The sequence below is a fragment of the Dipodomys merriami genome, unplaced genomic scaffold (assembly GCF_024711535.1).
Source record: "Dipodomys merriami isolate MVZ:Mamm:240054 unplaced genomic scaffold, mDipMer1.0.p SCAF_158, whole genome shotgun sequence".
NCBI lineage: Eukaryota > Metazoa > Chordata > Mammalia > Rodentia > Heteromyidae > Dipodomys > Dipodomys merriami.
The window spans coordinates 342,351-359,531 of NW_027202915.1; the positions used below are offsets into that span (position 1 = coordinate 342,351).

Here is a 17,181-nt window from a genome sequence, read left to right on the forward strand (position 1 = left end):
CTATACTAAGAGATATTAGTGAAAATGAACACTTCTTGTCAAGGCATATATATTTATCACATATTCTTAATGAAGTGAATAAAAACATTATCAAAGGTAATTATAACCAGAAGTCACAGGTCATGCAATGCATAGCTATGGCCGCAAGATGGCACTGTGGCTCTTTGCGCATGTGAAAGTCAAAAGCTGGCAGTTCAGCTGGGTCAATAAAGGTTTTTTTTTAGTTTTAGTTTTAGTTTTTGGTTGTTTTTCTGTTTTTGAAAAACATAGCACTTTGCAACTAGTTCTTAATAATCCGGGAGCTTCATGACTTCTGGAAGATAGGGTAAACACTCCACTCCTTTAACAAAGCTGCTACAGTTAGACTTTGCAAATCCTTACTTAACTAGACAATGGCGTGTACCTCATTCATTTTCCTGTGATGAGAGGGGTAAGTGCTCAGGCTGGAATTTTAGGGCGCTCCTCAGCCGTCTCTCCCACCACCAGGCCAAGCACCAGAAAGCCAGATAGAGCACAGTGTACAGCTGAGAGCCGGGGAATGAGGCACGGTCTGGGACCGTGAGATATTAACATCACAGGGGAGGGCCGGTGCCTGAGACCCGGGTGCCCCGAGGGCTGGGGAGACAGCTTCACTCGGAAACATGAGCAGTAACCTGGAGAAGGAAGCCAGCCCTGCTTTGGCTCTTGTGGGCCCTCGAATGCAAAGCTGTGTGTTCTGCACAACTGCGCTTGAGCGTGAGTCTCCAGGCTGTATTCTGATGTGGCAGGAAAAGCAGAGTTAGCGGGAAGCAGCACGTCTCTGACCCCCGGGCTCGGGAGGAGGGGGGGCAAGGGGGCTGGCGGGGGTGAGGGGCAGGGGGGGGTGCTCCCAGCACTCAGCCCAGCGCCCTGCCCCCCACCCACCCCAGGGCACGGCCCAGGCCCACTAGTGCATAGGCATCCTCATCCATTCTCTAAGCTGGGGTTGCTCACCCCCCTCTCAGCTGCTGACCCTCCGAGACCCAGCACACCTTCCAGAATTTTCCTCTGGGGAACTCTGCAGAAGCTTGGCTCTCACTGTGGTGGTGTGGTTTCAGTTTCATGCTAGTTGAGAGCAGGCAGCTGATGAGTGATGAGGAGCCTCGCCTAGCCCTTCCTCCTCCACCACACAGACGCTCCTCCATCACACAGACGCCTCCTCCATCACACAGACGCCTCCTCCATCACACAGACGCCTCCTCCATCACACAGATGCCTCCTCCATCACACAGACGCCTCCTCCATCACACAGACGCCTCCTCCTCCATCACACAGACGCCTCCTCCTCCATCACACAGACGCCTCCTCCTCCATCACACAGACGCCTCCTCCATCACACAGACGCCTCCTCCATCACACAGACGCCTCCTCCATCACACAGACGCCTCCTCCTCCATCACACAGACGCCTCCTCCATCACACAGACGCCTCCTCCTCCATCACACAGACGCCTCCTCCTCCATCACACAGACGCCTCCTCCATCACACAGACGCCTCCTCCTCCATCACACAGACGCCTCCTCCATCACACAGACGCCTCCTCCATCACACAGACGCCTCCTCCATCACACAGACGCCTCCTCCATCACACAGACGCCTCCTCCATCACACAGACGCCTCCTCCATCACACAGACGCCTCCTCCTCCATCACACAGACGCCTCCTCCTCCATCACACAGACGCCTCCTCCTCCATCACACAGACGCCTCCTCCTCCATCACACAGACGCCTCCTCCTCCATCACACAGACGCCTCCTCCTCCATCACACAGACGCCTCCTCCATCACACAGACGCCTCCTCCTCCACCACACAGACGCCTCCTCCTCCACCACACAGACGCCTCCTCCTCCATCACACAGACGCCTCCTCCTCCATCACACAGACGCCTCCTCCATCACACAGACGCCTCCTCCATCACACAGACGCCTCCTCCATCACACAGACGCCTCCTCCACCACACAGAGGCCTCCTCCTCCATCACACAGACGCCTCCTCCATCACACAGACGCCTCCTCCATCACACAGACGCCTCCTCCATCACACAGACGCCTCCATCACACAGACGCCTCCTCCATCACACAGACGCCTCCTCCATCACACAGACGCCTCCTCCATCACACAGACGCCTCCTCCATCACACAGACGCCTCCTCCTCCACCACACAGACGCCTCCTCCTCCATCACACAGACGCCTCCTCCTCCACCACACAGACGCCTCCTCCATCACACAGACGCCTCCTCCATCACACAGACGCCTCCTCCTCCATCACACAGACGCCTCCTCCATCACACAGACGCCTCCTCCATCACACAGACGCCTCCTCCATCACACAGACGCCTCCTCCATCACACAGACGCCTCCTCCTCCATCACACAGACGCCTCCTCCATCACACAGACGCCTCCTCCTCCATCACACAGACGCCTCCTCCTCCATCACACAGACGCCTCCTCCATCACACAGACGCCTCCTCCTCCATCACACAGACGCCTCCTCCATCACACAGACGCCTCCTCCATCACACAGACGCCTCCTCCATCACACAGACGCCTCCTCCATCACACAGACGCCTCCTCCATCACACAGACGCCTCCTCCATCACACAGACGCCTCCTCCTCCATCACACAGACGCCTCCTCCTCCATCACACAGACGCCTCCTCCTCCATCACACAGACGCCTCCTCCTCCATCACACAGACGCCTCCTCCTCCATCACACAGACGCCTCCTCCTCCATCACACAGACGCCTCCTCCATCACACAGACGCCTCCTCCTCCACCACACAGACGCCTCCTCCTCCACCACACAGACGCCTCCTCCTCCATCACACAGACGCCTCCTCCTCCATCACACAGACGCCTCCTCCTCCACCACACAGACGCCTCCTCCTCCACCACACAGACGCCTCCTCCATCACACAGACGCCTCCTCCATCACACAGACGCCTCCTCCATCACACAGACGCCTCCTCCACCACACAGACGCCTCCTCCTCCATCACACAGACGCCTCCTCCATCACACAGACGCCTCCTCCTCCATCACACAGACGCCTCCTCCTCCATCACACAGACGCCTCCTCCATCACACAGACGCCTCCTCCTCCATCACACAGACGCCTCCTCCATCACACAGACGCCTCCTCCATCACACAGACGCCTCCTCCATCACACAGACGCCTCCTCCATCACACAGACGCCTCCTCCATCACACAGACGCCTCCTCCATCACACAGACGCCTCCTCCTCCATCACACAGACGCCTCCTCCTCCATCACACAGACGCCTCCTCCTCCATCACACAGACGCCTCCTCCTCCATCACACAGACGCCTCCTCCTCCATCACACAGACGCCTCCTCCATCACACAGACGCCTCCTCCTCCACCACACAGACGCCTCCTCCTCCACCACACAGACGCCTCCTCCTCCATCACACAGACGCCTCCTCCTCCATCACACAGACGCCTCCTCCATCACACAGACGCCTCCTCCATCACACAGACGCCTCCTCCATCACACAGACGCCTCCTCCACCACACAGAGGCCTCCTCCTCCATCACACAGACGCCTCCTCCATCACACAGACGCCTCCTCCATCACACAGACGCCTCCTCCATCACACAGACGCCTCCATCACACAGACGCCTCCTCCATCACACAGACGCCTCCTCCATCACACAGACGCCTCCTCCATCACACAGACGCCTCCTCCATCACACAGACGCCTCCTCCTCCACCACACAGACGCCTCCTCCTCCATCACACAGACGCCTCCTCCTCCACCACACAGACGCCTCCTCCATCACACAGACGCCTCCTCCATCACACAGACGCCTCCTCCTCCATCACACAGACGCCTCCTCCATCACACAGACGCCTCCTCCATCACACAGACGCCTCCTCCATCACACAGACGCCTCCTCCATCACACAGACGCCTCCTCCTCCATCACACAGACGCCTCCTCCATCACACAGACGCCTCCTCCTCCATCACACAGACGCCTCCTCCTCCATCACACAGACGCCTCCTCCATCACACAGACGCCTCCTCCTCCATCACACAGACGCCTCCTCCATCACACAGACGCCTCCTCCATCACACAGACGCCTCCTCCATCACACAGACGCCTCCTCCATCACACAGACGCCTCCTCCATCACACAGACGCCTCCTCCATCACACAGACGCCTCCTCCTCCATCACACAGACGCCTCCTCCTCCATCACACAGACGCCTCCTCCTCCATCACACAGACGCCTCCTCCTCCATCACACAGACGCCTCCTCCTCCATCACACAGACGCCTCCTCCTCCATCACACAGACGCCTCCTCCATCACACAGACGCCTCCTCCTCCACCACACAGACGCCTCCTCCTCCACCACACAGACGCCTCCTCCTCCATCACACAGACGCCTCCTCCTCCATCACACAGACGCCTCCTCCTCCACCACACAGACGCCTCCTCCTCCACCACACAGACGCCTCCTCCATCACACAGACGCCTCCTCCATCACACAGACGCCTCCTCCATCACACAGACGCCTCCTCCACCACACAGACGCCTCCTCCTCCATCACACAGACGCCTCCTCCATCACACAGACGCCTCCTCCATCACACAGACGCCTCCTCCATCACACAGACGCCTCCATCACACAGACGCCTCCTCCATCACACAGACGCCTCCTCCATCACACAGACGCCTCCTCCATCACACAGATGCCTCCTCCATCACACAGACGCCTCCTCCATCACACAGACGCCTCCTCCTCCACCACACAGACGCCTCCTCCTCCATCACACAGACGCCTCCTCCTCCATCACACAGACGCCTCCTCCTCCATCACACAGACGCCTCCTCCTCCATCACACAGACGCCTCCTCCTCCATCACACAGACGCCTCCTCCATCACACAGACGCCTCCTCCTCCACCACACAGACGCCTCCTCCTCCACCACACAGACGCCTCCTCCTCCATCACACAGACGCCTCCTCCTCCATCACACAGACGCCTCCTCCTCCACCACACAGACGCCTCCTCCTCCACCACACAGACGCCTCCTCCATCACACAGACGCCTCCTCCATCACACAGACGCCTCCTCCATCACACAGACGCCTCCTCCACCACACAGACGCCTCCTCCTCCATCACACAGACGCCTCCTCCATCACACAGACGCCTCCTCCATCACACAGACGCCTCCTCCATCACACAGATGCCTCCATCACACAGACGCCTCCTCCATCACACAGACGCCTCCTCCATCACACAGACGCCTCCTCCATCACACAGATGCCTCCTCCATCACACAGACGCCTCCTCCATCACACAGACGCCTCCTCCTCCATCACACAGACGCCTCCTCCATCACACAGACGCCTCCTCCATCACACAGACGCCTCCTCCATCACACAGACGCCTCCTCCTCCATCACACAGACGCCTCCTCCATCACACAGACGCCTCCTCCTCCATCACACAGACGCCTCCTCCTCCATCACACAGACGCCTCCTCCATCACACAGACGCCTCCTCCTCCATCACACAGACGCCTCCTCCATCACACAGACGCCTCCTCCATCACACAGACGCCTCCTCCATCACACAGACGCCTCCTCCATCACACAGACGCCTCCTCCATCACACAGACGCCTCCTCCATCACACAGACGCCTCCTCCTCCATCACACAGACGCCTCCTCCTCCATCACACAGACGCCTCCTCCTCCATCACACAGACGCCTCCTCCATCACACAGACGCCTCCTCCATCACACACGCCTCCTCCATCACACAGACGCCTCCTCCATCACACAGACGCCTCCTCCTCCATCACACAGACGCCTCCTCCATCACACAGACGCCTCCTCCATCACACAGACGCCTCCTCCATCACACAGACGCCTCCTCCTCCATCACACAGACGCCTCCTCCATCACACAGACGCCTCCTCCTCCATCACACAGGCGCCTCCTCCATCACACAGGCGCCTCCTCCTCCATCACACAGGCGCCTCCTCCATCACACAGGAGCCTCCTCCATCACACAGACACCTCCTCCATCACACAGATGCCTCCTCCATCACACAGACGCCTCCTCCATCACACAGATGCCTCCTCCATCACACAGACGCCTCCTCCATCACACAGACGCCTCCTCCATCACACAGATGCCTCCTCCATCACACAGACGCCTCCTCCATCACACAGACGCCTCCTCCTCCATCACACAGACGCCTCCTCCTCCATCACACAGACGCCTCCTCCATCACACAGACGCCTCCTCCATCACACACGCCTCCTCCATCACACAGACGCCTCCTCCATCACACAGACGCCTCCTCCTCCATCACACAGACGCCTCCTCCATCACACAGACGCCTCCTCCATCACACAGACGCCTCCTCCATCACACAGACGCCTCCTCCACCATCACACAGACGCCTCCTCCATCACACAGACGCCTCCTCCTCCATCACACAGGCGCCTCCTCCATCACACAGGCGCCTCCTCCTCTATCACACAGGCGCCTCCTCCATCACACAGGAGCCTCCTCCATCACACAGGAGCCTCCTCCATCACACAGACGCCTCCTCCATCACACAGACACCTCCTCCTAATCACACAGATGCCTCCTCCATCACACAGACGCCTCCTCCTCCATCACACAGACGCCTCCTCCATCACACAGACGCCTCCTCCATCACACAGGCGCCTCCTCCATCACACAGGCGCCTCCTCCATCACACAGGCGCCTCCTCCATCACACAGGCGCCTCCTCCATCACACAGGAGCTTCCTCCATCACACAGGCGCCTCCTCCATCACACAGGCGCCTCCTCCATCACACAGACGCCTCCTCCATCACACAGGAGCCTCCTCCATCACACAGGCGCCTCCTCCATCACACAGACGCCTCCTCCATCACACAGACGCCTCCTCCATCACACAGACGCCTCCTCCATCACACAGGCCTCCTCCTCCATCACACAGACGCCTCCTCCTCCATCACACAGACGCCTCCTCCATCACACAGACGCCTCCTCCTCCATCACACAGACGCCTCCTCCATCACACAGACGCCTCCTCCTCCATCACACAGACGCCTCCTCCTCCATCACACAGACGCCTCCTCCATCACACAGACGCCTCCTCCATCACACAGACGCTTCCTCCTCCATCACACAGACGCCTCCTCCTCCATCACACAGACGCCTCCTTCATCACACAGACGCCTCCTCCATCACACAGACGCCTCCTCCATCACACAGACGCCTCCTCCTCCATCACACAGACGCCTCCATCACACAGACGCCTCCTCCTCCATCACACAGGCGCCTCCTCCATCACACAGACGCCTCCTCCATCACACAGACGCCTCCTCCATCACACAGACGCCTCCATCACACAGACGCCTCCTCCATCACACAGACGCCTCCTTCATCACACAGGCGCCTCCTCCATCACACAGACGCCTCCTCCATCACACAGACGCCTCCTCCTCCATCACACAGGCGCCTCCTCCTCCATCACACAGATGCCTCCTCCATCACACAGACGCCTCCTCCATCACACAGACGCCTCCTCCATCACACAGACGCCTCCTCCTCCATCACACAGGCACCTCCTCCTCCATCACACAGACGCCTCCTTCATCACACAGGCACCTCCTTCTGCTGGTCCCTCTTCTCAGCTCACACTGTTCCTGTCTTCTTCAAAGTTGACACTCTGCCACCTGAGTCACACCCCACTTCTGGCTGCTGGTTGGTGAACTGGAAATAAGAGTCTCTTGGATTTGTCTGCCCAGCCTGGGCTGACGTCAAACCACGATCCTCAGGTCTCGGCCTCCTGTGTTGTTGGACTACAGGCATGAGCCACCGACACCTGGCCGTTATTTCAGTCTTGACAGAAGAAACCCTTCCAGCAGATGCTCATTTTACACAGAAGCGGTGAGGGCTAGAGACTTTAATTTCCCCTGGATTAAATCCCAGAGCCACAGCTGATAAAGACAGGATGGATGCAGAAGCCCATCTGACTTAGAAGCAGAACCACACACACACACACACACACACAGACACACACCCCCCGCTGGCTTAGACTGAACTGGTGTTTCTGTTCGTTGCTCCTTTCAGATATGATGAAAATGGCTACGTGAAAGACATTGAAGTAAACTTCATAGTGTGGGAGATACATGGCCGGGACGACTACAGCTTCAACACCACTATGACCCAGGTGGGAGCTTTGAACCTGAGCCACATTCCACATGCCTATCAGGAAACAAGGCAAACTGTGTTCCATGGATTTTTTTTTGTCTGTCACGGGACTTTAATTCAGGGCCTGGGCACTGTCCCTGAGCCCTTTTGGCTCAGGGTTAGTACTCTACCACTTTGAGCCACAGCGCCACTTCCAGTTTTTTGGTGCTTCATTGGAGAGAGGAGTCTCACGGACTTTGTTGTCTGGGCTGGCTTTGAACCAAGATCCTCAGTTCTCAGCCTCCTGAGTAAGCTAGGATCGTAGGCGTGAGCCACCAGTGCCCGACTTCCATAGAAGTTTTTTAAAGTCCATATTACTTCTGTTTTAACTTCAATAGCTACCAAAATTCATTTGTCACAAAACAAGCCATTGCCATGTAAAACAGACATAAAGGGGTCAGAAAAAAAAGTACACTGTGTGTAGAGTGGGGTGCTGTGGTTCTGTGGTCTACCCTCTCCGCACTGCAGTCGGTGTGCGATTGTTGGAGGGTGTGTCACTCCTCAGTGACCCCCCCCACGCAACACAAAGGCGCAGGGCACCCCTTACCCCCCACAATGGCACCCTAGAAGTTACCCACATTAATTCCTGATTCCCCAGCAGCTCAGACATAACCCCACGGCTTCCGAAGTGGCATTCTTCTGTGCCAGAGCTGCCATCCACGTCCAACCTGCCAGGTGTCCCCGTTCCCCTGGCCATCGCCGGGGAGTGACACGACACCGAGCCCCACCCAGGATGGGAGCCTCTGCTCCACCCCTCCCTGCCCCACAGTCTCACCCCAAACCACTGTGTCTTCCTGTCCACACACCACAAGTCCCTCTCCAGCACTGACTTGCAGTCATCCCGGCTCACCTCACGGCTCCAGGTGGAGGCCCTGCCTCCCGGACGCCAGCTCCCGGGCCTCGCTCTCGCTCTCGCTCTCTGGAGCTCCTCATGGCCCCCGGTTCCCGCTGCCTGGACCCAGGGGCCCCATCCACGAGGCTGCATCCCCAGGCCCCTTCAGAGCTACAAGAAACTGGACATACCGAAAAGGTGAGTCCCTTCACCGGGAGCTCGCAACACTTCTGAGATGCGCCACTTTCACTTCATTGAGTTTCACTTATGTGGAACATTCAGCCTCCACGCCATAATATAAGGCCAGTAAAGTAATCACATACCTATGCCCAGGTGTGTTTCTCATCTGCTGCTGCTGCTGCTCCTGCTCCTGCTGCTGCTCCTGCTCCTGCTGCTGCTCCTCCTCCTCCTCCTCCTCCTCCTCTTCCTCCTCCTCCTCTTCCTCCTCCTCTTCCTCCTCCTCCTCTTCCTCCTCCTCCTCTTCCTCCTCTTCCTCCTCTTCCTCCTCCCACTCCTGCTCCTGCTCCTCCTCCTCTTCCTCCTCCTCTTCTTCCTCCTCCTCCTCCTCTTCCTCCTCTTCCTCCTCTTCCTCCTCCCACTCCTGCTGCTGCTCCTCCTCCTCTTCCTCCTCCTCCTCCTCTTCCTCCTCCCCCCCTTTCCAGGACTGGGATGTGAACTCCGGGTCTGGCGCTTTCACTCACAGGCTGGTGTTCTTCCACCTGAGCCGTATTTCCAGCTCCGCAGGCTGCTTCCCAGTGGCCTTCGGTCTGTCCTGCCTGTACTGATAGTGACTGGTAATGTTGTATGGCCCTAAGGGTGTTCATAGATAGCCAAATGGCCTTGGCAGAAAAAAGAACTGGAAAAGGAAGATGCACGTGGCAGGAGATTTTACCTTTACTCTCTTAGTAACTATCGATCACCACAGACAAGAAGTAAGGTAGAGAAGGGTTGGACAGCATGGTTGATAAACCTGGCCTCCAGGTTCATATAAAACAGCACCTTGATGGGTGGTTCACGCCTGTAATCCTGGCTACTCTGGAGGATGAGATAAGGGGTTCAAGGCCAGCCTAAGCAGGAAAGTCTGTGAGACTCTTATCTCCCATAAACTCCTCAGAAAAGGCCAGAAGTGGCACTGCAGCTCAAGTGGTAGAGTGCTAGCCTTGAGCACAAAGAGGCTCAGGGACAGTGCCCAGGCCCTGAGTTTAAACCCCCCAGGACTAGAGGGAAAAAAGTAACAGGAAAGAAAGAAGTAAAGTTAAAGATATACATAAATAGATGAAACCTTAGGATACAGCAGGTCTACAAATCACAAATTGTCTCTTGGAACAGTTGAAAAATCATTTGATGAAGAGAGAGAGAGAGAAAAAAAAAAAACAGAGAATGTGGCCTAAGGAGCTAATCTCAGGAGCCACCGGGCTCAGCAGTGAAAGAGCCCATAAATGTGAAGAACAGAAGGATGCCTGCCACACACTCAACAGCTGTGTCAGCACCTTACACACTTGGCAACTGTGTCAGCACCTTACACACTGGGTGAATGGAAAGAAAAACACAACTCACTGAGGTGTCAGGATACAAGGAAAAACATGGAAACTCCAAGTCTACCAAACACTAAAGAAAAACCAAATCCATCCTCCCTCCCTCCCTCCCTCCCTCCCTTCCTCCCTCCCTTCCTTCCTTCCTTCCTTCCTTTCTCCCTTTCTTCCTTCCTTTGCCCTACTATTTGGGCCATACCCCAGCTCTTTCTTTCTCTTTTAGTTATTTTAGAGGCTGAGTTTCTCACCCAGGCCATCCTTCACTGTAATTCTCCTATTGAGGTCTCCTACATAGCAGGGCTACAGGTGTACATCACCATACCTGAGCAGAAATTTTTTTCTTCAGGTTTATAAAACATTTCCAGAGAGTGGAATGACTTTCCAATGCATTCTGTGAATCCAGGGTGATATACTAATAATCTTAAAGGAGAAGAGAATTTCAGACCATTCTCACTCATAAATATAGATATTAACATGTAAACAAATGGGTACAGTGGCTCATACCTGTAATCCTAGCGACTCAGGAGGCTGAGATCTGAGGATCATGTTCAAAGCCAGCCCAGGCAAGAAAGTCCATGAGGCTCTGATTTCCTTCCAGAAAACTGGAAGGGTGCTGTGGCTCAAAATGATAGAGTACTAGCCTTGAGCAATAAAGCTCAGAGACAGTACCAGGCCCTGAGTTCAAGCCCCATGACCAACACAAAACAAAAACAAAAAACATTAGCAAACCAAATTGGGTAATGTCTTCAAGAATAATATATGCAATCCTAGTTTTATTTGTCTTCTGAAGAGTTGGTGTATAATTTGAAAAATCAAATATTCAATACATTAGCAGAACGGAGGGGGGAAGGCTTAAGAGTATTATAGCTGATGAAGAATAATTAATAATTTATCATCTGGAAATGGTGACATTGATCAAGGTGCAATGTACTCATAAGCTGACTAATGGAATTGAAGCCTCTTTGTATTTAATAATAAAAATCAAAATAAAAGAATTTATCATCTATACATAGCATTAACTTTTAAATCCTAGAAAATTATAATAAAACGTAATAAAACCTAATAAAACACAGATACAAGAAACTATAGCAAACCTTACAGTTATTAGTGAAAAAGTGGTTTTTTTTTCCTTCTGGTGTCTGTATTGAGGCTTGAACAAAGCCTTGGCCTCTTGCTTAGCTTTCGTGCTCAAGGCTGCCACTCTACTAGTTGAGCCACACCTCCACTTCCGGCTTTTTGCTGGAGATAAGAGTTTCTAGGATTTGTCTGTCCAGGCTGTCTTCCAACTACAACCCTCAGATCTCAGATGGGAACAGCTAGGATTATAGGCTTGAGCTGCCAGCACCCAATAATGGTTAAAATTTTTTATTTTTTATTTTTTTTTATTTTTTTGGGTCCGGTCGTGGGGCCTGAACTCTGGGCCTGGGCACTGTCCCTCAGCCTTTCAGCTCAAGGCTAGCGCTCTACCACTTGAGCCACAGCGCCACTTCCGGCTTTTTTCTTTTTGCTTATGTGGTGCTGAGGAATCGAACTCAGGGCCTCAGGCATGCAAGGCAAGTGCTCTACCACTGAGCCACCTTCCCAGCCCTGGTTAAAATTTTTTAAACCTTTCCTCTGAAATGAAGAAAACAGGGGTGGCTGTCTATCACCGTTCCTACACAGAATTGTTCCTGGAGATCTTTACAGTGTGGCAAAGAAGAGCAATCAAAATAAATAAAGGCATAGAAACTGGGAAGGGTGAATTAAAACCATCATATCCATAGCTGGGCCCTGTGGCTTACTCCTGTAATTCTAGCTACAGATCAGAGAAGCCCAGTTCAAAGCCAGCCTAGGCTGGAGAGTCTCATGGACTCCACCAGAAAAACAGAAGTGGAGCTGTGGCTCCACAATGTGGTAGAGCACTTTGCCTTAAGCAAAAAGAGCTCAGTGACAGTGCCCAAACCCTGAGTTCAAGCCCAGGACTGACAGAAAAAAATACCCTGTCATATCCATCCACAGGTGACAAGTGTTCACATGACATCACTAGAGTGTAAGTTTGGGACATTCTCCCAACATCCCACACGCGGGAGTTGTGAAAACATACCAACTTTCAGGGCGTTTGTTGATGTGAGTGTTACTGCGAGTGTGCCCTGTGTGGTTTCTTTTCATTCTCGTTTTGAGTTACAAAGCTGGCGCCTGAGGCTCGTCGATCTGGAAGTCAGGTCCTGAGTTCTCTTTTTGGTCAGCCTCACCTCTTCCTTCTGAACTTGGTGGTGTTTTGACAGAGCGGGTGTTTAAATGAAGCGCAGACGTGGGAGTCGATGGTGGCACAGAACCAGAGCCTGCCGCTGGACGAGGTGTGGGGCCCCGAGGTAAGAAGGCCGCGAGGGACACCCCACGGTAAGAGGCCGTGCGGGCCGCGGCCCCGCTGTCCCCGCAGCCCCGCTGCCCCGCTGCCCCGCTGTCCCCGCAGCCCCGCTGTCCCCGCAGCCCCGCTGCCCCGCTGTCCCCGCTGCCCCGCTGTCCCCGCTGTCCCCGCTGCCCCGCTGTCCCCGCTGTCCCCGCAGCCCCGCTGTCCCCGCTGTCCCCGCTGTCCCCGCAGCCCCGCTGTCCCCGCTGTCCCCGCAGCCCCGCTGCCCCGCTGCCCCGCTGCCCCGCAGCCCCGCGGCCCCGCTGCCCCGCTGTCCCCGCGGCCCCGCTGTCCCCGCAGCCCCGTGGCCCACCGCTGCCCCGCGGCCCCCCGCAGCCCCGCTGCCCCGCTGTCCCCGCAGCCCCGTGGCCCACCGCTGCCCCGCGGCCCCCCGCAGCCCCGCTGCCCCGCTGTCCCCGCAGCCCCGCTGCCCCGCTGTCCCCGCAGCCCCGTGGCCCACCGCTGCCCCGCGGCCCCCCGCAGCCCCGCTGCCCCGCTGCCCCGCGGCCCCGCTGTCCCCGCAGCCCCGTGGCCCACCGCTGCCCCGCGGCCCCCCGCAGCCCCGCTGCCCCGCTGCCCCGCTGCCCCGCGGCCCCGCGGCCCGGGCCTCATGGAAGCACGCGGGGTTCACGTTTGCAAAGTCGGAGGTGACATCTTTTTTTCCTGTTGAATTCTGTTATCTCAAAGGGTTTTGTCTTTGGGGTTTTTCCAGGCGTGTTGCTACCAGTGTGTCACCGCTGAGATCTGCGGTTGTGGACTATGGATGTCCCGTAAATGTGTGGAACTATGTGGTCTTTGTATGTGGCGCTGAGGAATCGAACCCAGGACCTGGTGCTTGCGAGGCCAGGCCTTGACCACCGCTCCCGGCCCAGCCTCCGCCCTGTTGGGGCCTCCGGCCTTGCAGTTACTGCTAGGGAGGCCCCGCCCCTTAAGCCACGCCCGGCCCCATTGTTTTTTTTTTTTTTTTTTGGTCCGGTCGTGGGGCCTGAACTCTGGGCCTGGGCGCTGTCCCTCAGCTCTTCAGCTCAAGGCTAGTGCTCTACCACTCGAGCCACAGCGCCACTTCCGGCTTTTTTTTTCTGCTTATGTGGTGCTGAGGAATCGAACCCAGGGCCTCAAGCATGCAAGGCGAGCGCTCTCTCAAACTTCCCGCCTCAACCGACCGGGGCTGCGGGCGTGCTGGGCTTGAGCGGCCCTGGCTGCGGGGCTCACAGCAGCCGGGCTGCGGGCCCTGGGCTGCAGGGCTGCGGGCTCAGAGCAGGCCCTAGGGGGCTGCGGGGCTGCAGGGCTCAGAGCGGCCCGGCTCAGAGCGCGGGCCCTGGGCTGCGGGCGTGCTGGGCTCGGAGCGGCCGGGCTCAGAGCGGGTCCTGGGCTGCGGGGCTCACAGTGGCCGGGCTCAGAGCGGGCCCTGGGCTGCAGGCCCCAGGCTGCGGGCCTGCCAGGCTGGCGGAGGCAGGGGGGCCGGGGTGGAGGGGGAGCCATCCCTGGCTGCGGGGCTCAGAGCGGACCTGCGGGGCTCAGAGCGGGCCCTGGGCTGCGGGCGTGTGGTGCTGGCGGAGGCAGGGGCCCGGGAGTGGGGGGGGGGGGTAGAGAAAGCGGGCCCTGGCTGCGGGGCTCACAGCGGCCGGGCTGCAGGCATGCCGGGCTGGCGGAGGCAGGGGGCTGGGGGGGGGCCCAGGCTGCGGGCCTGCCGGGCTGGCGAGGCAGGGGGGCCGGGGTGGAGGGGGAGCTGGCCCTGGCTGCGGGGCTCAGAGCGGCCCCGGGCTGCGGGCACGCTGAGAGCAGAGCGGCCCAGAGCCCACGGGCCCTGAGGCTGCTGCAGACAGCGCCCCTGGACTCTTCCCCTCCGTCCGCACCTCGCCCGGACCCCCGGGAGCCCGAAAACCTGCCCGGCGCCGTCCTTGCCACTCCGCGGGGAGTGGGTTCCCTACCCCCGGGTTCTCCCGGGCTGGGCCGTGGCCATGGGCGGTGGGCGCGGCCGTCCACGGGGCAGCCTTACCCACGCGACTGGAAAGGCGCGGGGCTGGGAGGCGGCTCGGCGCGCAGCGCTGGCCTGTGCGCACGCGTGAGGCCCGGGGTTCGACTCCCCAGCGCCACAGAAGCAGAAAAGCCGGACGTGCGCGGTGGCTCAGGCGGTGCCGGGCGGCGCCCAGGCCCGGAGCTCAGGCCGTGCGCCCCTCGCTGCGCGCGTGGACAGCCTCTGAGGGCCGGGCGGGCACGCGGCCCCGCCTGCAGTCCTGGCGCCACAACTGCCGTGCTCTCCACGGAGGACCGGCGCGATGACCTGCTCCCGAGGGGCAGAAGGCCGGCCGGGCCCAGGCCACCCAGTAACAATGCCGGGAGAGAAACCGAGACCTGACGGACGGACTGACAGACGGACGGACACGTGAAGGGAGGGGACGGCGCCGTCAGCCCCACGGAGAGCCGCGGAGGGGCCCAGGAGGGCTGGGGCCTGCCCTGACCCCGTGTCTTGTTCAGGGAAGACGCGCCCTCCTCTCCGCGGACCTCGGGGTGTTCACGCGCAAAACACGGCAGCCCTGTGTTCACGCGCAAAACACGGCAGCCCTGTGTTCACGCGCAAAACACGGCAGCCCTGTGTTCACGCGCAAAACACGGCAGCCCTGTGTTCACGCGCAAAACACGGCAGCCCTGTGTTCACGCGCAAAACACAGCAGCCCTGTGTTCACGCGCAAAACATGGCAGCCCTTGTGTTCACACGGAAAACACAGCAGCCCTGTGTTCACGCGCAAAACACGGCGGCCCTTGTGTTCACACGGAAAACACAGCAGCCCTGTGTTCACGCGCAAAACACGGCAGTCCTGTGTTCACGTGGAAAACACGGCGGCCCTGTGTTCACACGGAAAACATGGCAGCCCTTGCTTTCGGCCCAGTTTTAACCCAGGGTCGCTGCTCAGCGGGGAGCAGAGAGGAACAGCTCTGACAGCCCCGAGTAGTTTTCCAGGATAGATAGCTGGGATCTAGCTTTGTGTACCACTGAAGTCCGACAGTGATCTGACAGTGTGGCCTTGGCCTCTCTTTCAGAATTACAGGCCCTGTTTTTCCTATGCCGTTGGAAAACCTGGAGACTTAAATCAGCCGTACGAGATCATCAACATTTCTAACAATAACCATATATTGTGGCCGACGGACCACACCGGGATGTATGTGTTCCGTGTGAAGGTCTTGGATCCGAACTTTAGGTAAATAGACGTGTTTTATTACAATAATTTTACCATTAATTCCTCAAAACAAAAGCGTTGTTTTGTTGGTTTATTTTGACACCAACTAAGCATCCAATTGTTATTATCTCTGTTTCCCTTGCACTTTCTAGTAAGCACATCAGCAATTCTTTGGGGAGACAGGACATTGCGATTTGAAATTACATTAGCAGGGCACCATGCGCTGGCGTCTTTGCGGTGCTCGGGTCAAGCAGGTGGGGAGCCGTGTGCAGCTGCCCCAGCAGCCAGGAGGGGCGGAGGCGCAGCAGGGAGGCCAGGGCTTTCTCACGCTGCTGGGGTTGTCCACAAGTCCAGAGGCGCCAGGGCGATTCAGAGATGGGAAGATGGGTGGAGAACGTGGAAGGTCTACAGAAAACTGGCTGCCTCTGTATGCTCAGCACCTTGTCCCCTCCACCTCTAGGCTCCAAGTAGGATTTTGAACCGTTCATGGGAAATCCGCACTTTAGAATTCCATTGTCCTAACAAATTCAAAGGCAAAACAACAACCTCCATACCAACCCCCAAAGAAAAACTACCCTGTTCGTTGAGGTGGGCAAATAAAATCTCATTTATTTTTTATGTTGTCAGTTGTGGGGCCTGAACTCTGGACCTGGGCGCTGTCCCTCAGCTCTTCAGCTCAAGGCAAGCACTCTACCACTTGAGCCACAGAGCCACTTTTGGCTTTTTCTGTTTATTTGGTGCTGAGGAATCAAACCCAGGGCCTCATGCATTCAAAGCAAGCACTCTTCCACTGAGCCACCTTCACAACCCAAAATCCCATTATTTTAATCATGTAGTCTGGAAAACTTGAAATCATGTTGATTCCCTCTTTCCCTGCATTTGCCACATTAGGTCAAATGAATCTTTATTTCCTCACACACTTGTTAGACTCTCCCCTTTCCTTCTAGTGCTACTGCCTCCAGGCCTTAGGGAGAATTT

General features: G+C 57.3%; 1 protein-coding gene across 7 annotated transcripts in view; it reads left to right on the forward strand.

Moving 5' to 3' along the window:
- The window catches only part of Catspere (catsper channel auxiliary subunit epsilon), a 74,806-nt gene that overhangs the window by 41,704 nt on the left and 15,921 nt on the right, over positions 1 to 17,181 (forward strand). For 5 of the 7 annotated variants that reach the window (XM_070023173.1, XM_070023166.1, XM_070023168.1 and 2 more), the window contains 3 exons: positions 8,152 to 8,251; positions 12,900 to 12,986; positions 16,067 to 16,224. In XM_070023173.1, coding sequence (XP_069879274.1) covers positions 8,152 to 8,251; positions 12,900 to 12,986; positions 16,067 to 16,224 — 345 coding nt within the window. Of the gene's footprint in view, positions 1 to 8,151; positions 8,252 to 9,134; positions 9,400 to 12,899; positions 13,015 to 16,066; positions 16,225 to 17,181 lie in introns of those variants that run through there. The other 2 variants (XM_070023169.1, XM_070023170.1) reach the window with 2 other exon arrangements.